The sequence below is a fragment of the Andrographis paniculata genome, unplaced genomic scaffold (genome assembly GCF_009805555.1).
Source record: "Andrographis paniculata isolate CXL003 unplaced genomic scaffold, ASM980555v1 Contig37END, whole genome shotgun sequence".
Lineage (NCBI taxonomy): Eukaryota > Viridiplantae > Streptophyta > Magnoliopsida > Lamiales > Acanthaceae > Andrographis > Andrographis paniculata.
In genome coordinates this window covers 1,825,909-1,850,917 of record NW_026137570.1, presented here as the reverse complement: position 1 = coordinate 1,850,917, position 25,009 = coordinate 1,825,909, and the positions used below count along the sequence as shown (strand labels likewise).

Here is a 25,009-nt window from a genome sequence, read left to right as displayed (position 1 = left end):
ATTTTTCTCAGGTTTTAAAGTTTATTTTTACTGTTTTTTAAGCTAAATATAAAAAAAAATAAATATATTTGTAATTTTAAGGATTTAAAAATTGAAATTTTAAAATTTATTAGCAGTTTGGGCACATTTAGGTCAAACACCGTTAAATAAGGAGCGTCGAGGGAGTTAGATACAGAGTTTATGAAACCACGAGGGACTTTGACGCAGTTTTTGAAGTACGGGGGATTTAACGCAATTTTGTGAAATCACATGTAGATTTTGTGCAATTTAGCCTATATACTATTATACATATTTATGATCTAGCATATGTTATGTTATAATATACTGACCAAATTGATCGGGTCAGCACCTGATCCGCGCCCTTTCTCGACTCATCCACTTGGCACAATGCACACTAGTTTCACTTGCACAACAATTATTTTACAAGTCACACACACCTATATACATGCATACATACATACATATATACATATATATTCTCAAAAACTAAGTACTATTAAATAACAAAACCATATTTGAATGAATGATGGATGACATGACCCCAACACTACTTAGGAAATACTTACCTACTTATCTTATTATGTCCAATTTAACAATCTTCAGCAATAAATACATGTATTATTATATCAATTTTTTATTCAAAACATCGTTTAATAATGAAGTTGTTGATTATTTCTATCTTAAACTCATTTCCACACTAAAAATAATTGTTATTCATTTTTTAAAATAACTACGAACTATGAAATCTTTCAATCACTTATTACACATTTCACAAAACATTATTTATTACTTTTCCAACATATATACAAAGAAACAAGATTTTTCATTTTTTAAACCATTTTTTTTATTAAATAGGTGTTCAAACCCAAAAGATCAATTTACATTTTATTCAAAACATCGTGTCTATATCTAAACATGTATTCTCACCTTAAAATTAAACATCAGAGCAATGCATATGGACTACTGATTTATAAATAAATAGATTAAAAAAAAAAATCAGGATATTCCCACGTACAATGTATATATGGATGCACAATGTGCATGTATTTACATAATATTAGTGGGGGCATGGAGGTGAGTGTGTTCTTTTAACAAAAGATATATATGATTTTTCAATAATATTAATATGTCACACACATTTATTATTTTTATATTCTCTACACAATTTTTCATACCTCAGATCAATTTTATAATACTAATAGAAAGACGTTATTACAAAAAATTATAAAGATGTTTTTAATGTTAAGTATAATAATACAAATAGTAAATGTGACCCGCGGACAGAGGGAGTATTTTAATTTATTCATAAAAAATTACTCAATATCATATTTAGTTAAAAAGTTCAATTATTCTTCAAATTTCTATCGACTATTATTCATCTATTTACACAATTGCCACTAATAGACCTTGCATATTTCTTATACTCAACCTACTTTAATTAAATAAATAAATAAAATACATATCAACCCTATAAAGTTTCAATTTTACCCTCTACAAAAAGCACAATAACAACTTTAAAATACTATCTATCACTTAATCTCCCGTAACCAAAAGTTGTAACCAAATGTTTTGAGCAACACTTTGTCGTAGGCAAAGTAAGTAGTTTATTTGAATGTAAATAATACATCACAAAAAACACCAAAACTATTAACTTACCTTACAAAGCATACTCTCTAAATTGGATACTAAAGATTTATTACCCAGAAAACACCAGATGGCTATGCAAAAAAAAAATCATCTTAATCAGATAATTTAAGACCAAAACCATAATTCAAAGTATTTCCAGCAACTAAATAACAAGCATGTAACACAGCAAAAGTCTAAGTGAGCAATAAAATAGAGAAGAAAAATAAAAGAAAATGCAGAGGATAGGGTAGGTGTATTCTTACTTAAGATCATGGAATGCAACTTTTGTCGATGTTCACTCATCTTTCTTGACTTTGGACCTTACGGGCCTAGCTGGTTTTATGATCTTTCCGAGCAGGATTAGGACGATCGGGAGAATGGTTCCTATGTAGTATACACTTGCATAAGCAGCCACTGTTTCATGCAGGCTTAGTACCTGAAAATAACATATAGCGAGATGGCAAGTTTTAACAACTCAAAATTACGATTAACATTCTAAGTTAATACTCCCTCCATCATCCAATTGTGTGTTCATTTGACCGAACACACGTTTTAGGAGAAATGGGTAAAAATAGAAACTTCTATGTTGTGTTCTTTTGTGGGTTTTTATTATTTAGATTATTTTTTCCCTAAAAAAGTATCACATCAAACAATTACTTTTCTTATTTTATACTCCCTCCGTCCCTTAACAATATATCTATTTTTCCATTTTCGTCTTTGCCATAACAAAATATTAATTTCCTTTTTAGTAACTCTAGTATGTACCTAGCATTACAAATATCCTTCAAATTTACATATATTACACAAATGTCGTTACATTTATATCATACAATACTAATATTCCTAAAACTTCGTGCAAAAAGTAAATGGATAGATAGATATGGGACGGAGGGAGTATTATACTATAAATTTATTTTACATTCAAAACATTACATCAACCTCTATTTATATCATATCAAACAACTATTCAAATTCAACTTTTTACTATTCAAAATCCAAACCCAAATACTAAAACTCACAAACAAACACACTATTACTTTTTTTTTGTAAAGAAAAGGTAGAAAATATGGTATTTTTTTACTAAAACAAGAAACGGGAATAAATTTAAATGACAACAAAAAAAATGAAAGTGAGAATAGATTTAGATGACAAATGGAGTATATAAAAATGTGGGGGAAGAGCTGACCAAGAAGCCGACGCTGGAGTAGTTCAAGACCAGTAGAGTGTAAGCAAAGTTTAGGAATACAAGCACTTTCTTGAGCTGAGCATTCTGGCAGGCTTGCTGCCATCTGTAAAGAACTGCTTGTAGAGGGAGAAAGGGTCGGGTAAGAGAGTTATAATAATGTGTCGTAATTAAGTGATATGTGTGGCTAAAAGTGTCACCTCTTGAACCGGCAATCATTGTAGCAGATTGAACAAAGAATATGATGTACCCTGGATATAATCCCTGCAAAGAGTGATACGAGTTTCAATCAGTAAACGTAAAATTAATAAATGAAAGACGCGTTATATTTTGTGCTGGGGTACTTACGTGCCATACAGCACTCACGGTTTGAGTAGCCAGTAGCTGAAAGAATCCCGGTTTTTTGCCAGGCTGGACAAGCCTCTCATAAACATCTACACGAGAAACCAATGAGTAGATGGCACAAATTATTTACAACTATAGCCGCTCTGAAGCTAACAATAGTATAAGCAGCCAAAGGATTTATTTTTTAACCGTAAACCGATCAAGAGGTGAGCAAAGTCGGAGACGCATTCACTTGAATAAATACTTTACATTTGTGTTTGTTTAAAGAACTTTGTTAGATTTTCACTATTCATAAAAGAATTTTCCTCAAAAATATCGAATCAAACACTTATTTTTCATTTTTTATATTATAATAAAAATCAACGTTACATTTAAAACATCACATCATACCGCTATTCCAATTCAAATTTTTTGCTATTCAAATCTTCATCCAAAATTCAAACTTTCAAACAAACACACCCTTAATGTAAAGATTACTTACAGTGTCTAAGCCAGGTGCTGACTTGAATATTCCATACAGTTGGTAACTGCACCGAACTCGTCGCCAACTCATTACCTAATATGTCAACATTTTTTGCTCGGTCCCATCGAGGTTTAGGCGGATTAGAATCTGTCCAGCCACTAAATCCCAGACCAGAAATAATAAAAGAAGCTTCTGAGATGGACCAAATGAAATAGTATTTCCAACGGGCAGTGAAGCCAGTCATGTACTGATAACTCAATTTTTTCCAGAAGCTGTAGTCTTGGTACACTGGCTCTGTGAATCGGGTAAGTGGAAAATGTGGAGTGAGGTAAAGATATATCCCCATACAGATTCCAGCTTGTAAAAGTGCCCTGAGAGTTGCAAGATAAGGAGACGGACGTGATCCCTGCTTGGAAGGTTGCCAGATCTGTTACAACCAATATTGAAGATTAGTAGTAGCAATGAACGATACATACAGTAGAATATATACAAAAAATATATATATAGAAAAAATGCAATACCCCTTTCCTCTCCGTCCATTCCAAATAATCTTTCATCTCATACACAGGTCCAGCAAAGTGACTACCACAACAAAGACAGTAACCAAAGTACTCAAGTAGTGATGGCAACTTGACCAACCGATTTTTCTTCTGAGCCTCACGAAGGCCATCCTCTTTCAGCAATCCATCATTGTAATTAATGACACATGAAATTATTTTCAGTGTTATCACCATAAGTGCCCCTGTGAGTTGGAAGCAGCAAGAAAGTAAATAAAATATAGATATATATTACTGTGGTTCTTATTTCTTTTTAATTTTTTAAAATCACTTCTTTTTACTCTGTGGTTCTTCGCTAGCAATGGAGTGATATGTCCGGATATCTTCTTTTTCAAGAATCGGGATATATTATAAAAGGGCCTATACTGAGAAATAAGGTATTTTACCATGGTACAGTTTAGGCTTCAGATAATGACAAGTTTTATGAACAAACTTTAGCATATTTCGACATCAACTATAATAACACACTGCAGGAGAATAATTAAAATCAGCTTCTACACAGTGGAAAAAGTTTTTCACTGATGCAAGACTGCAAATTGGGTATTGATAAAATATCGACGGCAGTAGGCTTTTGTAAGAAAAACTATTGTGGTACTTCAAAAAAGAAATTTTCTCCTAATACTCCTCTTCAGGTCTTTCATAATAAACAGATTGGTATCGTGTGAAGCTAAAACATATCAAGTGAAAATGACAAACTCATGATTATTGTGTGTGTGCGCGCAAGTGTGTAAGTCCAAACACTAAATTGGATACAATAAATACTGAAATAATCTCACACATTCATTGTTATAAATTTACATCTAAATTTCTTAAAACAGGTTATAGTCTTAAATGATTATGCCCTCTGTCTACTCCATATAAACCTCTATAGAATATTAGCATGTCATAAAACAGATGGAATTGGAAATAGACGAGAAAAATGTCCGATGCTAGAAGCAAACCAACAATATCAGGAAACAAGATGGGGCTAACCTGTAGCATCTATACCTCCTTCCTTCCATGCATCACCGCTCATGTAGTATACATGGCTACGCATTACACCAATAGTAAAATATTTTAGAAAACTTTTTCATCACAACAATGCAACTTTCAAGTACACAATTAGTATGATCTAGTGACATGAAAACAGAATTTTAGTCAAATTCCATTTGGCAAACATCTAGGTCAAAGTCCCGTTCCCAGAACACCAACTAAGTGATTGAGTGCCACTTAACAATATAAATGCCGGTACATAAGTTTAAAACAACTAAATTAAGGAAAAGTAATAAACATCTAAAAAGGTCAAGAATTATGCTAGTACACAAATAAAATGTAATCCTTTCATTATAAATCAGCATTCCACAAGAGCAACCCCAGTTCATATTCATCTAGTAGAACTTGTATGAAATTATGAAGGGAAAACTGAAATGATAAATGAGCTGATTTTTATTTTAGAGAAAGAAAAGATGAAACTGTAAATTCTGCTCAATTCTTAATGTACATGATCACAAGCATCGCAAGGCTATTCCGAAGCTTTAACCCATGTGTATTTGCATGGAATTATTATTTGATCTTTATAGGCACAATGCAATTACTTTTACAAATTTACTAGGATGACGCAGGCCCTGTTAATAAATATGCTATGCTAGTCATAGTTTGCATTAGGTTTGCTTAATTTTCCATAAAATCAGCTGTTATATCTCAGCAAAGAGCAAAGTACACTTCAAAGATGAATACACACATTCTCGATCCTGAAGCTGAAATCATACGATAGTTAAAACTTGAAATTTACAGCTTTGTTCGGCTGTTAGTTTAGCAAGTTTTACACCCATCCCAACCACCTTAACAATGACATAAAGTCCTTCAAAGATAATTTTACTCTCTCTTATATATGCAAGTAAACAACTATATTTCAATCATCACTCGTATTCATTTTCGCATCAAACTTGCCGACACTTATGACATACACATAAACATTCAAATATAGATGCACTTTAAGACCGAATTTTTCACTAACATATGACATCACATCTACGATAAACATAATTATAATTAATATAAGTATAAATGTAAATGTAAAAGCACAACCATTTTTAGAACTCTTTAAAACATACATATCTGCGTCGTCGCGCACTCAAAATTACATCGAAACAAAGCCCAATTTTACGAAAATAATCATATGCATACTTATATGTCATGATGCTTTACTAAGAAAATCTCCAGGAAAGAAATTTAGGGAAGTAGATTGAAAAATGGAATCACTGCATACGTTTCGATTTTTTATAAGTTTTAAGCAAACAGAATTTGAAGACGACAAATTTATGAACAGAATAGTTATGACAAACGTAATGCTACATGCATTTGAGCAGCAGAAAAAGCAGCCTCGGTTTTGTCAAGTGAAACAATTAATTCTTCATTGAATGCTCTTTTTGATCTGAACATATATAGACAACAAATCTCAACGCCATAGTTGTTGAAGAACAAATTCACCTAATTTTTCCAAAAATTGAACAAATGATTGAATTCCATAGAAACGACAAAGCATATAACTCAACTAAATTAGACTCCGTGAAATTAAGCGCAGTATAAAACAACAATGGCAGATCGAGAATGTTGAAACAGAGTAAGGAGAGTAAAAAATCGAAACGCACCATCCAATGAGGTAGCCGAACGCGAGGAAGTAAGTAATGATCCCGCAGTACTTCCTACAAAGCACCATCGAAGCGTATCCCAACAGCATCGGCACAACGAAATGCAGATTCGAGGAGAATCCAAACGACAGATACGAAAGAAACGCGCCGGTCGCGGCGGAGTAAACGTGGCGCCCCGCCGCCCCCCCGGGGACAAGGCGGTGGAAAGCGCCGACCGGAATAGTGGCGACGAAGCACAGCAGGAAACGGAGCACCGGAACCGAGATGCCGATCGACGCCGCCATGGTGTCCATATCCGGTAGCTCCATAATGGCTGTTCAGATTGGGGAAATCGGCGGGTAACGAGCTCCGGCGGCAGAGGTCAATGGAGCTCCGGCGGCGGCGGCGGCGGCGGGCGGTAGAGGACAACCAAAATCGAATCAATGACGTCAGTTAAATCTTAGGCATTGCTGCAAATGGAAGCCATGGATGCACTCATTTATGGCGGAGATTGGAAGCAGAGCCGAAGCGCTGGTTTACGAGTTATTCGGGTCGGGTCGGATATTTGAGTCCGGGTTTGTTTAGATGATACTGTTTTGTTTATATAAACCCCAAAAACTTGCGGTATTATTTATTAACGCTAAATTTCATATTTATAAGTGGTTTCAAGAAATTGCGTTAAATTTTTGTGCTTTTGCGTTTGGAGGTTTTTATTTAACAATATTTAACATAAATACCGTTCAAACTGTAAATAAATTTTAAAATTTTAATTTTTAAATCTCTAAAATTAAAAATATGTTTAATTTTTTTTATATTTAGTTTACAAAATCAGTAAAAATAAACTCTTAAAATTTGAGAAAAATAACTACTCCCTCCGTCAGTAAAATGACATTTTTGCCCATATTTTTTTAAAAAAAAAAAAGTAATGATGATATGTAAATTAAGGGTATTTGTGGAAAAAAGTGAAGTATTTAATAAAATGTTTACTTTGTAGTTGCACGTTTCAAAATAGAAATATGTATACTTTCTAACTGGACGGATGGAGTATTTTTTAGTAAATTTACTATTTTTTTAAGACTAAATATAAGAAAAATGAATATATTTGTAATTTGAAAGGGTTAGAAAATGATATTCTAAAATTTGTTCGCAGTATGAGCGCATTTAGATCATATAACGTTAAATAAGGACCGTCGAGGGATTAAACGCTAGAATTTATGAAATCACGAGTTTAACGCAGTTTTAGAAGTACAAAAAAAATTGATGCAATTTTATGAAACCAGAAGTAAGTTTTGTGCAATTTAATCATTTATTAATACCCGTCAAATGATATTTGGTTATGGAATAATAAATTTTATTAATAATTTGTTATAATATTATTTTATTATTTTATATATAAATAATACTATTGGTATTTTAAATAATTTTAATATTATATCAATAGTATTATTGATATTTATATAGTTTTAGTATTATATTTTAATAATATATATATGTGGATATAATTAGATAATAGAAATTTATATAATACAAATAAATAAATAAAAAATTTATATAACTAATAAAAAATTTATTTATTTATAATTAACTTAAAATTAATTTTAGAAAAGATGAAAAATTTTAAATATAGATCAAAAGATATAAAAATAAAAAGATTTTAATTAATTATCTTTATTAAAAATAACGATGAGTCATGTTTTATAAACGGACAAAAAATCGAGTCATTCTTAGCAGAAATGAGAGAGTATTTTTTTCTACCAGTTTTCTTTTTTAAAAATATATATACATATGTATTTTTTTTAAAAAAATTATATATTTATACTTATTATTATTTTTTTTTATATTACCTACATATTTATTAATATTTAAAAAGTTATTTCTTCAAATCATTTACGAAACAAACACATCCTAAATGTTTCTCTAAACAAATAAAATAAGTTAATAATGGTAAGTTATGATATTGGCTTTATTCTTTTTATAAATTTTTTTCAACGCGTTTTTTCAAAAAACGAGTAATATACTATACATATTCATTATTTTTATATTTCATACCGAATTTTCAATACTTCACATTAAAAAATTTACTTTTCAACAATCTCACAAAACAAACACATCCTATCTCTTGTGATATTATTAATAATTTTTAATAAAAATTAATAAATATATATTTAAATATTTTAAAAGTTATAGTATTAAAATTTTTATATAATATAAATATGTAAATAGATATTGATTTTTTAATTAGCATAAACTAATTTTATAAAAGTTATAAAATTTTAAATATATGATATTGTATACTTAGGTAGTTAATTAAATTAATTTTATTTTTATTATGTATCTTTTAAATTAATAAAATTTACCTAATATAAAAAGATGTTACATAAAAGGAAACATACTAAAATAAAAAATTTGTAAGCCATGGATGCACTCAAAAGAAGAGTAACATTTATTTTTTGTAAGAAGATTTTTGAATATTAGCATTATATTGGTTTATAGTGGAAAAAAAAAATAAAAATGTCCTTATTAGATTATGTGATATAAAAATAATGACATTTGTGTAATATATTTGAAATTATAACGATATTAATTATATTAAGTAGATAGTACAATTATTAAATAAAAAAATAATATTATTATTTTGATACGAATAAAAATAAACAATTATATCTTCTTAGGAGACAGAGAGATTATTTAACATTTTTTTATTATAAAAGAACACTTGCATGATGTTAGTTGGATTTTTTAAATAAATATCTAACTCAACAAAAATTTTCGGAAAGCCTTAAATATGTAAAATTAACTTCTTTTTGTTATTGACAATTATGGCCCTCAATTAATAGCATTTTTTAAAAGTTTCCAGAAATCATTGTCTCAATTATTATTATTATTTTTTTTTTATCTAGGTCACATTCTTTCTCTGCCACTAAGCGGAGATACTCTCTTCTATTTTATATTCACAACAAATATACTCATTATAATTTTTTAATAAATTTTTATTTTTATATTATATATATTATTTTTTAATTTGTAGTATTAATTATTTATTTAATTGCTTTAAAATTTATAATTATATTTTATTTAATAAATTAAAATAAATTTACTAATATTGATTTGTTCAATAGAATTATATAATATTTGTATTTATATATTTTAAATTTCAAATTGATAAAATATATTCAATATTAGTATCATTTTGTAGAATAATGAGTTATAAAAATACTACAAAATTTAAATATAACAATAAATTCAATATAAATTACAAATACAAAACATATACTCCCTCTGTCCAAGCTAAAAGTATACAATTACCTTTGACGCGGAGATTAAAGAATAATAGTATTTTAATTACAGTGGACAGGTAAAAGTAGTAAAATGACATTTTTACCCTTTTTTTTTATAAAAGTAATGATGTGATGTAAAGTAGGGGTATTTGTGGAAAAAATGGGGTATTTAATGAAATGGTTACTTTGTAATTGGACGTCCCAAAATAGAAATATGTATACTTTCTAACTGGATGAAGGGAGTATACCATACTCCCTCCGTCCAGTTACAAGGGTTACATTTACTTTTGGCGCGATGTTTAATAAATAATAGTATTTTAATTATAGTGAGTAGTTAAAAGTAGTGTAATGATATTTTTGCCTTTAATTTTTTGTGTAAAAGTAATGATGTGATGTAAACTAAGGGTATTTGTGGAAAAAAGTAGGGTATTTAATGAAATGTAAACTTTGTAATTGGACGCCCCAAAATAAAAATATGTAAACTTTGTAATCGAACGGATGAAGTATTATATATATATATGCATATAAATTGGGACACATGGCAATGAAATCACATATTCCCAGCATCTCCGTCGAGATGTGGGAAGCACCATTCTATTTTTTTTTTTTTAAATGATGATGTGATGCATCTCCTCCGGCTGCGGCGTTGTGGGTGTCTTAATACTCCCTTCCCTCGTAATATAATAGTTTTGTTTATCATTTTTGTTCATTTTAAAATAATAGTCTTGTTTTCATAAATAATCATATCACCGTAAAACTATTTTTTCATTTTTATTATACAATTGCCACTATTTTTTACACTAATTTTAAATCCGTGCCCAACCCAATTAAGATTATATTTATGGGACGGGGGTATATCATTTTTTTTCTTCCTTTCTTGGTGTTAACAAAAGAAAATTCGCTATCTTTAATTTTTTTCAATATTTATGTCACTAAAATTGATAAATTTTATTTTGAATAAAATCAAAATTGATAAAAAAAAATAATAATAATTAATGAAAAAAAAAATTGATAATTTTGATATATAATATAATCAAAAATAATTTTTACTCTAACTAAACCAATTAAGTTTGTCAAAATGAATTATCCACCGGGTTGACCCGCTCATTCCATTTTTATAAAATTGGCCTAAACGGCCTTAGACTGTCAACCTTAACGGTGGCTCGTCGAAGTGATATGTAAACTTGTTTAAACGGTTCAAATCGCCGGCTACAGTTTGTCAAAATACTTTGAGATTGAACTTTTTTAACGACGGTTTCGATTACAGTTTGACAGTTTCGATTATAGTTTATAAATCAACGATTTCGATTTAAAAACCGCCAATTACGGTTTAAACATTCGGTTTATAATATATATTTATTTTTAATATGTTTATTTGAATTTTTTTTATATTTTTGAATTTTGTTTAAAAATAATTAAATTTTATTTTAATTTTATTTAAATATATTTATTACTCTATCTCTCCCACGTATATATTCATATTGTGGTTTGTGTTTTTGTTCGTTTTCCATCTCAGGTCACTTTTCTTTTTTGAAAAATAATTATACACTTTAATATCATTTTAATTTTTTAATTCAATTTTTTTTACTTTAATTAAACTAATTAGTTATATCTTAATCTAATTTATATTATAGGATAATTATTTTTATTAATATATTCTTAATCATTTAGTAATTATACTTATCATAAATTCTTGTCTCTACGGTAATCAGGATATGCATTGTGGAACCGGGAAAGTATTATTTATGATGTAAAAGTTATATATATAAATAATTAATTAGATTATTACAATATAAACATAATTAAAAATAATAAATTTAGTAAACAATTAAATTAAAAATAAATAAAATAAATTATAAATATATTAATGTAGTAAAAAATAAAATAATTTAAATTGAATATAATTATATAATAAAATATTATAAAATTTAAAATACAAATAAAAAACAATATTATAATATTATTATTTTTCAGTACCATTACAATTATTTATATTTATTAATATTAATATTAGTTTTATTTTTATAAAAATTTAATAATATATAAAATTTAAATTATAAATATATAATAATTATTATTATTCTTATTATTATTATTATTATAAAATTATCAATTTTAATTTTTACCGTAATCAATATTTACACATCCACAAGGCACAGCCGCCGCAACCACAGGTTCCCTTCTTTCCTCCTTTTTCTTTTCTTTTCACTCTGCTGCGCCTGCGAACCGGCGGTTCACGATTCGGTTCGGTTAGTGCGACGGTTCCATCGAACCGGCGGTTCGAAACCGAATGGGCAAGTCTAGACTGATCGGCCCGTCCGCTAAACCCTAATTTTAATACTCCTATAATTTTATTAAATTATGTTTTAATATTTTAATATTTAATTTTAATATATAATTCGTATCCTATCGTCGTCTATTCTTTTTCTTCGGTTTCGTCGTAATTTTCTTTTCCGGCCTCCGTCGGCGTCGGCATCTTCGTCGTCGTTCTAACGTGTTCTTCCCTTGCGGATTCGTAGGAAGCTTTGTAAGTTCAATCCTCACGCTAATTTTGAATTATTTGTTGCGATCGATTTCATTGCCGGTTGCTATGGATAGTTAGGGTTTGAATGGTTTGATTTTACTTATAATTGATTGTGTTAATTTTATATTTATTCGAGAAACAAAACTTATTCCATCTGACGGCTTCATTTCTGTTGGTTCTGCCTAAATCCTAAACCCGAAACTTGAAGAAACTGGTGGATTTAATTTACTGAATCATATACCTACTTTTGGCTCGATATGCACGCGAAATTGCTGATTTTCTTCGGATTACAACAATCCGAAACCCAATGGCGTCCTAATTTGTTGTAATTTGCATCCAATTCTGGAAGCTTTGGTATTGTGCTATCGAAGTTAGTATAGGGTGATTTGTTTTTGTTTGGCTATATCCTATATGAGTTTAGATATGTATATATATGTGTGTGTGTGTGTGTGTGTGTGTTTTTTGAAACTTGTGGTTGCACTCATTCATTGATTAGTATAGTGTGTAAGGGATTTGATTTATCTTTCAGGAGATTGCTTTTGTTGTTTAATTGAAATATTTCATGGTGATATAATCTCTCTCTCTCTTTCTCTTGTTGACAGTTTTGCCATTTTTTTGATGAATTTCAATTCTTTCTTTTGGTTAAATGAATTTTTCTTTCAAAATTGCTGCAGAATCTCATAAGACCCTAATAATTGCTTTAATCTGCTTGATGTTATCATCAATTTACAATTATTTAGTTATATTATCTTTTTTTTTTCAATTTTGTTTAGGCAGTTCTTGTGCCCCGACCATTTGAGATGAAGAAACGCGAGCCAGCAGTCGCAACTTCGAGTAAAATTACATTCGACGCTAGTGATGACAACGAATCATCCTCTGAAGATGTATATATTCGTTATCTTGCTTCAATTTTTTTTTTTTTCGATTTGCCCCAAATTAATTTTAAAGGTTAGGGTTCGTGGCATATGTGAGATATCATGAGAGTTTTTATCTGTATAGGAGCATGAAATTGAGCAAGAGCTTGCTGAGGTGACATTCGAAGATTTGCAGAGAGCAAAATCTGATGGTTCAGATATGATTTACAGAAAGCCTAAAGTGGAGAAGAAGAGTCGAGCAAACAAGAATAGGTTTCCCATTCTTATGGTTACACTTGACCATCATATTTTCAAATTTTTCTTTGATTCTGTATATGTGTAATCTGTTTGTTTAGGCCAATGGAGATCAGTAGCAAGAAGCCTGTCAGCAAATTCAGGGAAGTTATTCAAGCTCCCAAAAGGGTAAATTCAGTTGTCCCGTTTCTTATTTTTGAAGTTTCTTGCAATCTCGGCGTCATTTGTCTTTTTGTTTTTTTGATCTTATAGCTCATGTGATGCCTTAGATGCTAAAAATTCTCCGTTAAGATAGAGGTTATGGAAAATTTTGAAAAAATGGTAAAAGGTTCAGTATGATGTGATATTTTATGAGAGAGTATTTCATGTGATATTTTTTCGAAAAAGATACTGATGATGCATAGTGCTAAAAAATAGCTTTGTTTAAGTAGACACTTTTATGAAATTTTGATACTATTCATCAACTGTAACGAATGAAGGCCCTGTAGTTGAAAATTTCTGTCATAACTCACTTGATCTAATGCTGTAATCGAAGTTTTTCAACACCTGCAAAATGCAATGAATCTTGATATGATCGTGTTTCTGTAGTTCACTATTTGTTGCTTTCTTGTTATTGTATATTTTTCTAGTAGAGAACCAATCTAATCTTGTAGATGCTCTCCAGTTCACGTCTGACAAAATTTTCTTTGCATAATGTCAGGTGGTAAGAGATCCTCGTTTCGAATCGCTTTGTGGCAATCTGGACGTAGATGGGTAATTTCTTTTGCTGTACTCATAGTGTCAATTATGATGCAATGTTTGACACTGCCGGCTTCCTTTACTTAATATTTACTGCAATACTATGAAACTGTAGGTTCAAGAAGAGATATAATTTTATTTACGAGAGTACTCTTCCTGCTGAAAAAGCTGTACGTTTGATATTCAAATGTTTTATTAATATTGCTACACCTTATAAATATTCCGCCCAGTTGAATTGGTTTACCCTTTGAGATTTTCAGGAACTAAAGAAACAGATGAAGAAAACAAAAGATCCCGAAGCCATCCATGAGCTAAAGGATCGGATAACTCGGATTGTAAGTTCCTATTAAAGGTTTATGCTTTTAGAGTTCACTTAAGGGTGTGGAGGTTTGGATTTTGAGTTGAGATTTGAATAGTAAAATTTTTGAATTGGAATAGTTGTATGATGTGATGTAAATAGATGTTGATGTGATATTTTGAATGTAAAATTGATTTTTAGAATAATATAGAAAATGAAAAATAGATGTTTGATGTGATATTTTTTGGGGGAAAATTTTGGATGAATAGTGGATTTTTGGCAAAATCCCTCAAACAAACACACCCTTAATATATACACTTACCATTAGAAGTCAATAAAAATATACAAAACACGATAATCTTTAGGATTCTTCACACTTCACAATAAAAACACTTAAAATTATAAATATTAAACAAACACACTCTGTTGTGTGTGTTAACTGCTGCATCTGGTCTTTATATTAAAAACTCTTTAAACTTTTCATGCATATTAGGACAGAGAATTGAAATCTGCGTCGACAAAGAGGACTGAGAAGGATATTTTGGCTGAGCATAAGAAGAAAGAGAGGGAAGCTGCGAAGAAAGGGAAGAAGCCCTATTACTTGAAAAAATGTAACTCTCTCGTCTCTTTGCATAAGCTTTTCTCTCCAGATCGATTTTCTTTCTCCGTGATGAAATATCTATCATGCTATTTTAGTGGTTGGTAAAAAATGTTCTCCCCTCGATCAAAGTTGTTTATACCACCTCCCGGCACTTGTCTAGTACTGCAATTCATATATTGTGTTACTTTGGCTTCACCTAAATGCACTTGGTAGTCTGAACTTTGATATAATTATCGTTGGAGCTTCGATATTGCGCGCTGCTCTGTGGCTTCAAATTGTCTTTGCAGCGTTATGAATATGGCGGCTATTCTCGACAATTGTTTTCGTTATTAATTTTGTGATGGAAAGACAATAGTGAAAGTAGGTTCCGTTTAGATAGAAGTTTAGTAATTTTTGAAAATCGCAAAAAGTTGGGTATTTGATGTGATGTTTTGTGAGGAAAAAAAGGTATTCGATGTGATGTTTATTGTTTTTGAAAAAGTTACCGTTGATAAATAGTGTAAATTTTTTTAAAAGTATCTATGTAAACTAAGCCCGAAATACCTTTCAACTAGGTTGCAATTTTCGTCATGAAGATTTCATTTTCTTATTAAACTTTTTACTCTGATTCAATCTCGATTTGTATGGTAAATGATTCTTGGTTTTTTCCTCTTGCAGCCGAGATCAAGAGGCAAAAGCTGATCGAGAAATACAAAGAGCTCAAGGTATGTGACCTACCTCCTAACCATCGTATTCTTCTGTTATGATCTCATCGATAAAACTTGCTAAACGAATACGGCCCTTTTTCTCGCCAGGATTCTGGAAAAGTTGAGGCTTACATCGACAAGAAGAGGAGGAAAAACGCGAGCAAGGACCATAGATACATGCCGTATCGTCGACCTACAGAGCAACAAAATGAATAGAGGTCTGATCTCATTTACTTTACTGCACTTAGTTATTTTTAGGTTGTCTAAATTTTGAAATGAGGTGAAATATTTATTTCCAATTATTTTGGGTTGGATTTCATATAGTTGGATCTTCTTTGTTATATGAAATTATATGTATTAGTTACTTGTAGTATGCTTTGGAGTTTTATGGTTGTGATCTTTTAGGGTCTTAGGATTAGCGTGGTTAGTTATTAGTAATTTTGAAAGTGTTTTTGGAGATTTTTTTATTTTTATTTTTTATTTTTTTTTACTTTTTTAGAACATTGAATCTAATATCTTACAAACTAGTTTACACTTTATTTAGAACATAAAAAAGAAAAAATATATTGGGTTTTTTTCTTTTTTGTTTTTACTCCCTCCGTCCCATGACAAAGTATCTATTTTTCTATTTTAGTCCTTCCCATAACAAAGTATCCATTTTTTATTATTTTTTTATTTTTTTTTTAAGTAATTGTACTATCTACTTAACATTACAAATACCCTCAAAACTTACAATGCCATTACCTTTATATCATGTATACTAACAAAGTTATTTTAGTCATTTTTATTTTATTCTTACTATATCTCAATATAATACTAATATTTCTAAAAATTACTTGCAAAAAGCAAATGAATATTTCTTTTTGGGACGGTGGGGTATAAAATATTGTAATATTTACTTTTATTTGTTTACAGAAAATTGATAAATCAAAATAAATATTTTTATAATATATATATTATCGATTCATAAAAAATCACAAAGTAAATATTTGTTCGTGGGTTTTAGTTTTTGAGTTTAGATTTTTGAATAATAAAAAGTTGAATTTGAATATTTGTTTGATGTGATATAAATAAAATTTGATGTGATGTTTTGAATGTAAAATAAATTTACTCTCTCTGTCCTAATACAATAGTCTTAGTTTACTATTTTTGTCCGTCCTAAAACAATAGTCTTATTTCTATAAATAATCATATCACTATATAACTACCTTTACTTTTTAATTATTATTACATAATTGTCATTACCTTTACATTAATACACTCACAAAGGCAAAAATGTCTTTTACCTATACTTTTTACCCACTATCAATATAATATCAATATTCTTTAAATCTCGTGCCCAATATAATTAAGACTATAGTTCCGGGATGGAGGGAGTAGTATAATATAGAAAAATAAAAGTAATTGTTTGAATTGATATTTTTAGGGGGAAAAAATCTGTGTTAAAATTCACAAAATAACACAAACGATTTGAATTTTTTTTTAAAGAAAAAAAAATGAACAAGTAGAATCTTGAGGGAAATTCCATAAACACAATTTTGATTTGTGTTTAGTTTTGTATTTTGATCTAATCATTATGATTTGTTTGATTAAGGTTCCAAACTACTCTACAAAATATTTAAAAATATCTATATCAAACAAACAAAGGCTAAGTTAAAAACATAAATAAGTTTTGACATTTTGTAAAATTTTGAAAAGCCCCAATTACTATATCAGACTAATTATACTCAATCCTAAAAGAACAAATTGCCAACTATATTAGCAAAGATCAAAACTCACTCTAGATAACTAACTATCTTAGACAGTAATGATCAAGATATTGGATAATTAATTATATTTAAAATGTCAAATATTACCATTTAGTGAAGTAACATCCAAAAGATCCTTTTTGGTAGTATTAATTAATCAACCAAAAACACAACGCTAACACTCAATACATAACATCTCTGTCCCTCAAAACACTCTGCTACTCTAAACTCTTAACTATCACTCAAACTTCCGACCACCTCCAACGGCGGCGCCACCGACATCCGACCACCTAAAACTACGCTAAAACAACAACACAAGAATCCCGAATAGATTCGACACGAAACTCGTCCTCTACTTCCTCTAACCGCAAAAGAGATCGGTTCCCATAAAAAAAAATCGAGGCAACCTTTCCCGACATTCCGGCTGGCGCCGTCCTAAAAAACTCTTTAGCGCCGCAACCGCTCTCTATACTCGATTGGATAAATCACGACCGAATCTACACAAAGACCGCCCTTCGGGTGCGTGCAATCAATTTGGGTCATCGAAAACTTGACCTTCATCGATTTGCAAGAACTCGGGACGACAAAATCGCCGGCATGGTAATGGGCCCACCTCCCCGGCTCCTTCAAGTAGCATTGCTTCGTCGCTTGCTGGCCGTCGGATGTCGAGAGCTGAAATCTCACGGGTTTCCGGTCCCATCCGTTGACGTGCTCCGTGTTGCAAATGCGCCGCCCGAATCTCCGGTCCGAGCGGCCCAAATGTAGCCGGAATAGGAGGCTGTAGGATCCCGCGGGAAACGGGAACTCGATTTCGCCGTCCACTTCGAACCACCATATTTGTTGGAGATACGCGATCGAGTGAAACCTACACGAGAAAAGATCGGATATTGTAACTATGGGCGCCGATGTCCCGAAAGGGCGTATGCGTAAGTCGTGAGTTCAATGTAATGGAAGATGAATTCGAGAAACCAAAATACATGGTTACGAGTTCAATCGCTACAAAGAATTTATTTCAACGGATAAAGTATAAACCGAAAAGCATTAACTGATAGCACGTAACAATAGTCTACACAACAAATAGTATAATTGATCTCGAACACATGATATATTAAGAAAAACATATACTCCCTCCTACCCAATTCAAAGTACTATTTTTGTCATTTTCGTCTCTCCCACTAAAAAAATATTAGTTTTATATTTTAGTAAAAATAATCATATACTAATACCAAAATATCCTATTTTTTTAATATTTATTTAAAAGGCATGGATTAACTGTTGATTCGGCCAAGTCAGCATCATGCTGATTTGACCAAATCAAACATATGCTATAAGGATGATCAACATATATTTATATGTATCTCAACATATTTATAATACTAGTATATACTATTTATAACACATCATATGCTGAGATATGTATAAATATATGTTGATCACCCCTATAACATATGCTAATTTGACCAGATCAGTACTAAGGTGACTTGGCCAGATCAGCACATGAACTACAATCTTATTTAAATTACAAATATACAATTACACAAAATAGATTACACATGCTAACAATCTCTTCATCATGTGTTGTCTATTCATATTGAACGACGAAACTCCTAAACCAAGCCATTGCATTAATTTATTAACCAAGTTTCACTATCGATTCACAAAGTGTATATGTTGAACAAACGTCAAAAATTCTACTAAACAACCCATAAATTATACCGAATATCATTGCTCGTCACATCCAAGTTGCATAGCCAATTCGCAAATCATAATGTAACTCAAATCGAATAAAGAGACAACGGATTTTCCAGATCAATCCCCGACCAACAAAATAGACTGTTATGTCCTTTTCGAGCCTCTCTAAATTGCCCTCATATGCAATTCTCATGCTTTTTCATAAAAATACACTATTTTCTCCCACAAATCATCATATCCGATTTGAATCAAAATTCAAACTCATTTCTCACCTCGATTCATCAGTCGGAATCCGGCTCCAATATCGCCGATCATCGATCCCGGTGATCGCCAATCCATTCGATGAAATGAGCATACAAATCTTCCCTGTGGTCTTATCCATCCAAACTTTCTGCAAATCAAAACCCAAATCAATAATCACATCAAATGTATTTCTTTCTACAAAGTTTTCTTTTTTTTTATATATATATATTTATACATTTTTATTTTAATATAACAAAATATGACATCAAATATTCGATTCTTCATCAAGCAGCTAAAAGCCCTCTTTCTTAACAGCATATAGTACCAAAATCACGAAACCCTAATTTCACAAAACCCTAATTTCACAAAACCCTAATTCTTCGAAGACATCACTTCTACCAACAATTATTCCACAATTCGACCTAAAACCGTCGCCAATCGACGAACAGAAACCACAATATATATATATATATATATACGAAGAAGGCGATAGAGATCGATCGAACCTTAGCGCCGCCGTCGATCGAATTCGGCGTACAAAGCGCCGCGTAAACATCTCTCTTACACAAACTCTTCGCCGGAACATCGCCGTTCCCAAAAACCCTATCGACGACGTCGCCGTAATTCGGCGGCAGCTTCGATCCCCAGACGAAATCCGCCGTCGACGCTCCTCGGAAAGCGCGATTCAGCTTCGCCAGCCGGCAGATCTGCGGCGGATCTAAGTGCACAAGCACCGACGCCACGCAGCCCTCCGGCAAGTCGCCCAACCCAGTCTCCGGCGACCGGCTCTGCGCGGAATTTGAAAATAACGAAAACGACGACCCCATTTTTTCACGAATTCGATCGGCAAATTGATATACACTTCGGCAAAAGGATTTATTTTGAGGTGATTGAAGAATCTGATTTTTACATAGAGAAGAATTTGGGAATTTTTCGCCAGTTGCAGAGGATATATAGGGAAGACGACGGTACGCGTACAGTGTGTACGCATCTGGACTTCGAGTCTACAGAAAATTTGGGAAGTGCTGGGATCTCGACTCTTGATTAATCTTATCCGTCCCCTTTTTACAGTTTAGTAATATGGTCGATTTAGATTTTCTCGGGATCTCAGCTCCTGGGATCTGGTAAGAAATAGACGTACGGGGTTTTTTTAATACTGTAGATTTCATGACTAATTTGGATATAATTTTTTTGAAATGACGATTTTGCCCTTATTTTTTGGCCCCTTCTGTACATCGCCTGTTCTGATTTTTTTTTTTTTTTTCCTTTTTTATTTTAGTGTCTTATCCAATAAAATTTTTTTAGACGTTGTTTAATTAATGGAGTAAATATTATTACTCATTGATCATTAATAATTTTTTTTATTTACTTTGAATATGTTAATTTATGTATGTTAGTATTTTATTAAAATATATTATAAATAATTTGACATATAGGATTTAAAATATATATTCTAAAATTTTCAAATTATATATATTAATTTTTATTTTAAAAATACTAATATCACTATTCATATAAAAACGAATTAGACAAATTAATTTGCCATTGATTTGCAATTGATTATATTTGGTTATTCTATTTTTCTATAAATATGTGCATCACAGGATGAACATACTGAATCATTAATAAAAGAATCTATATAAGTTAAACTTTTTTATCATATCTCCGTAAGTACAATTTTTATTTTTTTTTTATACCGTTGGAAGCATTATCTTTGTATTCTAATGACTTTATAAAGTCAAGACTCAAATACGACTATTTTCAATTAGACAACGATTTGATGTCTTACAACCAATCAATAGTATTATTCTTACGACAATTCAATGTCAAAATTCAAATATGACTATTCACTCCAAAGCTATAATGATTCATTTGCTCGTACAACAAAGCAACCGTATTATTCTTACGGTAATTCGATGCCAACATCTAATTATAGCAATTAAAAACCAAAATATGGTAATTCCATCGGTCATGCGGTCAAAAATATCACCGTACTTTCAACTTTGCAGATTATAACAATTTCGATTGCTCCTGCAACTGACTATTGCTACTATTACTCGTTGCAGGAGCTAAAAAACCATGATTCAACCATTCAGATTAATTGTTTATATAATTCTTATATATTTGGTGTTAATAAATGACAACCACAATGAGAGGTGCATCAAACATCCACGGTTGATTTTTCTGAGATGGCCATGTTCCGAACAAAATAACCTAGTTAATGCAAGAATTTAGAGACGCATTTGGCCAAATGAAAAATGCATTGGAAGCTTAATACAGGACCTTACTACAATCTCAACCTCATGATATGTTATCTTTTTTTCAAGAAGATGATTATTCGTCACTCACACCTGAGTGTGATGAAATGAGTTAACAGTCATTGGGGATCAAGGGAGTTCTCACATTGGGATATATTCGACACTCACTTCTCGAGATAATAATTTTAAAAATTCATATAGGATCAATACTTAATACGAGCATCGTGACTCTGATACCATATTAGATTATGTAAATGATCGTATTACCTTAACTTAGGGTGAAGAAACTCTCCACTTAATACCAATTGGTTTTAAGTTGGAAGTCTGAATTCCTTATTAGCATGGTATTAGAGCCTTCAATCTTGAATTCGAGTTTCACCGCCCTTCATTTGTCGTCATCCACGTGCAAGTTTTGTTTGGTGACATTTATCCCCTTGCACGTGAGGGGGCTTGTTGATTGCTTCCCGTTTGTAAATAAATAAATAAATTATGCGTATCCTAGTAGTTGAAACTTTTAGGTGAGATGATTATGTACATCATCTAACAGAGTTCATCTCTAAATTATAGGGTCTCGATTTGGTTGTGGTTTGAAATTAATAACTATTTGAGTTTTTATTTAAATACTTCATTTGTCTCACTTTTTTCGTTCACTATTTCTATTTTTGTCCGTTCCATTTTTTTTGTTCAATTCTTTTTAGAAAATATAATTATACATTTTAATCACATTTTAAATTTTCTAATTTATAATTTTTTTAATTTTTAATTATACTACTTAGTTATCTTAATCTATAATTAGCTTTATTATGCGATAATTTTTTTTACTAAATACACTTTTTAGTTGCTTACTAACCTAAATTCTCGTATCAAAAGATGAGATGGAGACAGTAATATTTTTGATATGATATTTTGTGAAAAATAAGGAATATATTTTTATTGAAAATTATGTGGGATAAATAATATTAATTTAAGTTTTAAAATATTAACAAAATAATGTATCATTCGAAACATAATTAAAACAAAACCAGCCACAATACAAAACAATAACCAAACAAAACCTTAATTATTTGAATTCTTAATTGTAATTAATTACGTCATTATCAATGTGTCTATCGATTTAGATGTTACGTATAGATGATCAATAATTAAATCAAAATTTCAAATGATAGAAATTTACAAAACTAAATTACGATGAAATATAGAACTAAAAAAATATACGATTTTTGTTTAATTAATTTATGTATATTTATATATACTATAAAATAATTATTGAATATGTGTATCATTGTATGAACATACTGAATTATTAATAAAAAATCTACATAAGTTAGACTTTTTTACCATATTTTTGTAAGTATAATTTTATTTTATTTTTTAAAATACCGTTTATAAAACGATTGCACGATTAATAAAACGATTGCACGATTATAAAAATCATATTTCAGATTTTATAAAATTTCAAACATGTAGCTACCTAAATGGCTTACATACGGATCTTACCGATTGTGCAAATTATAAAGATTGGTTAGTCTCTATATCGGTCTTCTAAGATTGTACAATCGAATACTGTGCAGATTTGAAATATCGGGTAATTCAATTGGTTATTCATTTTCAAAATTATTATTATTACTGTGTTGTTGTTGCTGCTATTAGATAAACTTATTCTGTCCATATATCTGCAGTTTGTCAATTTGATGTTTGTCAATTGAGTAATACATATTGGTCACTTGATTTACGAGAGTAAATGGTCTTTCTACGTAATACCAAATTGATTTTAAGTTAGAAATTGGAATCCTAATAAATTAAACTTTTAAGTTATATAACATTTAAATCATCTAACAAAGTTCATCCTTAAATTATATAGTTGGTTTAGTTGTAGTTTGAAATTAATATAATTATTTGAGTTTTATTTAAATAATATTTTTGATATAATGTTTTATGAAAAAATAATACTCACTCCCTCTCAAAAGCAAAGTTACATTGTTCCTAATTCAATAATTGTATAATTTAACTAACATAATAAATATTATTTCATTTTAGAATATATTGCACAAATGTTATTACTTTTATATGACACAGTACTGATAGGGGTATTTTTGTCATTTTTACTACAACATCAATATAATACTATATTAAAAAATTTACTTGCAAAAAATAAACGTCACCATTTCAATGCGATAGAAATAATATATTTTTATTGAAAATTATATGGGATGATTAATATTAATTTAAATTTGAAATATTAACAAAATAATGTATCATTTGAAACATAATTAAAACAAAACCAACCATAATATGAAACAAACTTACCAAACAAAACTTTTATTATTTGAATTCTTAATTGTAATTATTTATGTCATTGGCAGTGTGTCAATTGATTTAGATGTTATGTATAGATGATCAATAATTAAATCAAAATTTTAAATGATAGAAATTTACAAAACTAAATTACGATGAAATATAAAACTAAAAAAATACACAAATTTTGTACAATTCATTTACTAATATTTATATATACTATAAAATAATTATTGAATATAGTCTTTTATATAAAATTAGATATAAAGATAATATTTTTACAATAATATTTTTTTTTTAAAAAAAAAATAATCAAAACTTACGTCTGTCTGGTTGTAATTATAATTATGTCCAATCGTATTATAATTTTTAAAAATTTTATTTAATAAATTAAATTCAACAAGTTGCAACAAAAATAAAAAATAAAAAATAAAAGATGAACAGTTCTTATCAAATTTTTAGTTCAATATTAGAATGATTTGTTGATAAGTTGGCCACTATTGAATGTTGTCACATGTGACTAAGCAATATAGCTTATTGTTGGACACAACTTTGTACCAATTATTTAAATAAATAAATTAGATGTTGATATTTTATGAATAATTAATATTAGCAAGTTGTTAAATGTCAATTCAATAATATTATGCATGTTTATGGGACAAGTTGTCAATGTACTATTACAATGATTATTGTGATATTATGATCCCAACATAAAACTATTTTAAATGATGATAATATTTTAGTTTAAAGGGTTTT

General features: G+C 29.9%; 3 protein-coding genes across 4 annotated transcripts; 1 reads left to right on the top strand and 2 right to left on the bottom strand.

Moving 5' to 3' along the window:
- Positions 1–1,719: 1,719 nt before the first annotated feature.
- LOC127250739 (lysophospholipid acyltransferase 1) lies at positions 1,720–7,273 on the bottom strand. Its single transcript, XM_051274168.1, has 8 exons — positions 6,805–7,273; positions 5,147–5,202; positions 4,139–4,359; positions 3,636–4,044; positions 3,158–3,243; positions 3,010–3,073; positions 2,813–2,925; positions 1,720–2,062 (listed from the first exon to the last, which is right to left on the bottom strand). Exons 1-8 carry the CDS (start codon positions 7,110–7,112, stop codon positions 1,922–1,924), a joined length of 1,398 nt encoding a protein of 465 aa, XP_051130125.1. The 5' UTR covers positions 7,113–7,273; the 3' UTR covers positions 1,720–1,921.
- A 5,198-nt stretch (positions 7,274–12,471) lies between these two features.
- LOC127250410 (uncharacterized) lies at positions 12,472–16,454 on the top strand. 2 transcript variants are annotated; one of them, XM_051273692.1, is made up of 10 exons: positions 12,472–12,588; positions 13,363–13,469; positions 13,585–13,712; positions 13,796–13,862; positions 14,395–14,447; positions 14,548–14,602; positions 14,693–14,767; positions 15,224–15,341; positions 15,989–16,035; positions 16,126–16,454. In XM_051273692.1, exons 2-10 carry the CDS (start codon positions 13,386–13,388, stop codon positions 16,231–16,233), a joined length of 735 nt encoding a protein of 244 aa, XP_051129649.1. In that variant the 5' UTR covers positions 12,472–12,588; positions 13,363–13,385; the 3' UTR covers positions 16,234–16,454. The 2 variants fall into 2 exon arrangements, with proteins under 2 accessions (XP_051129649.1, XP_051129651.1); XM_051273694.1 differs by having other exon boundaries at positions 12,503–12,588; positions 13,359–13,469; positions 16,126–16,453.
- A 1,387-nt stretch (positions 16,455–17,841) lies between these two features.
- LOC127250611 (F-box protein PP2-A12-like) lies at positions 17,842–20,635 on the bottom strand. The gene is made up of 3 exons (XM_051273977.1): positions 20,207–20,635; positions 19,730–19,848; positions 17,842–18,630 (listed from the first exon to the last, which is right to left on the bottom strand). The coding sequence occupies exons 1-3, from the start codon at positions 20,525–20,527 to the stop codon at positions 18,213–18,215; spliced, it is 858 nt and encodes a 285-aa protein (XP_051129934.1). The 5' UTR covers positions 20,528–20,635; the 3' UTR covers positions 17,842–18,212.
- Positions 20,636–25,009: the final 4,374 nt, after the last annotated feature.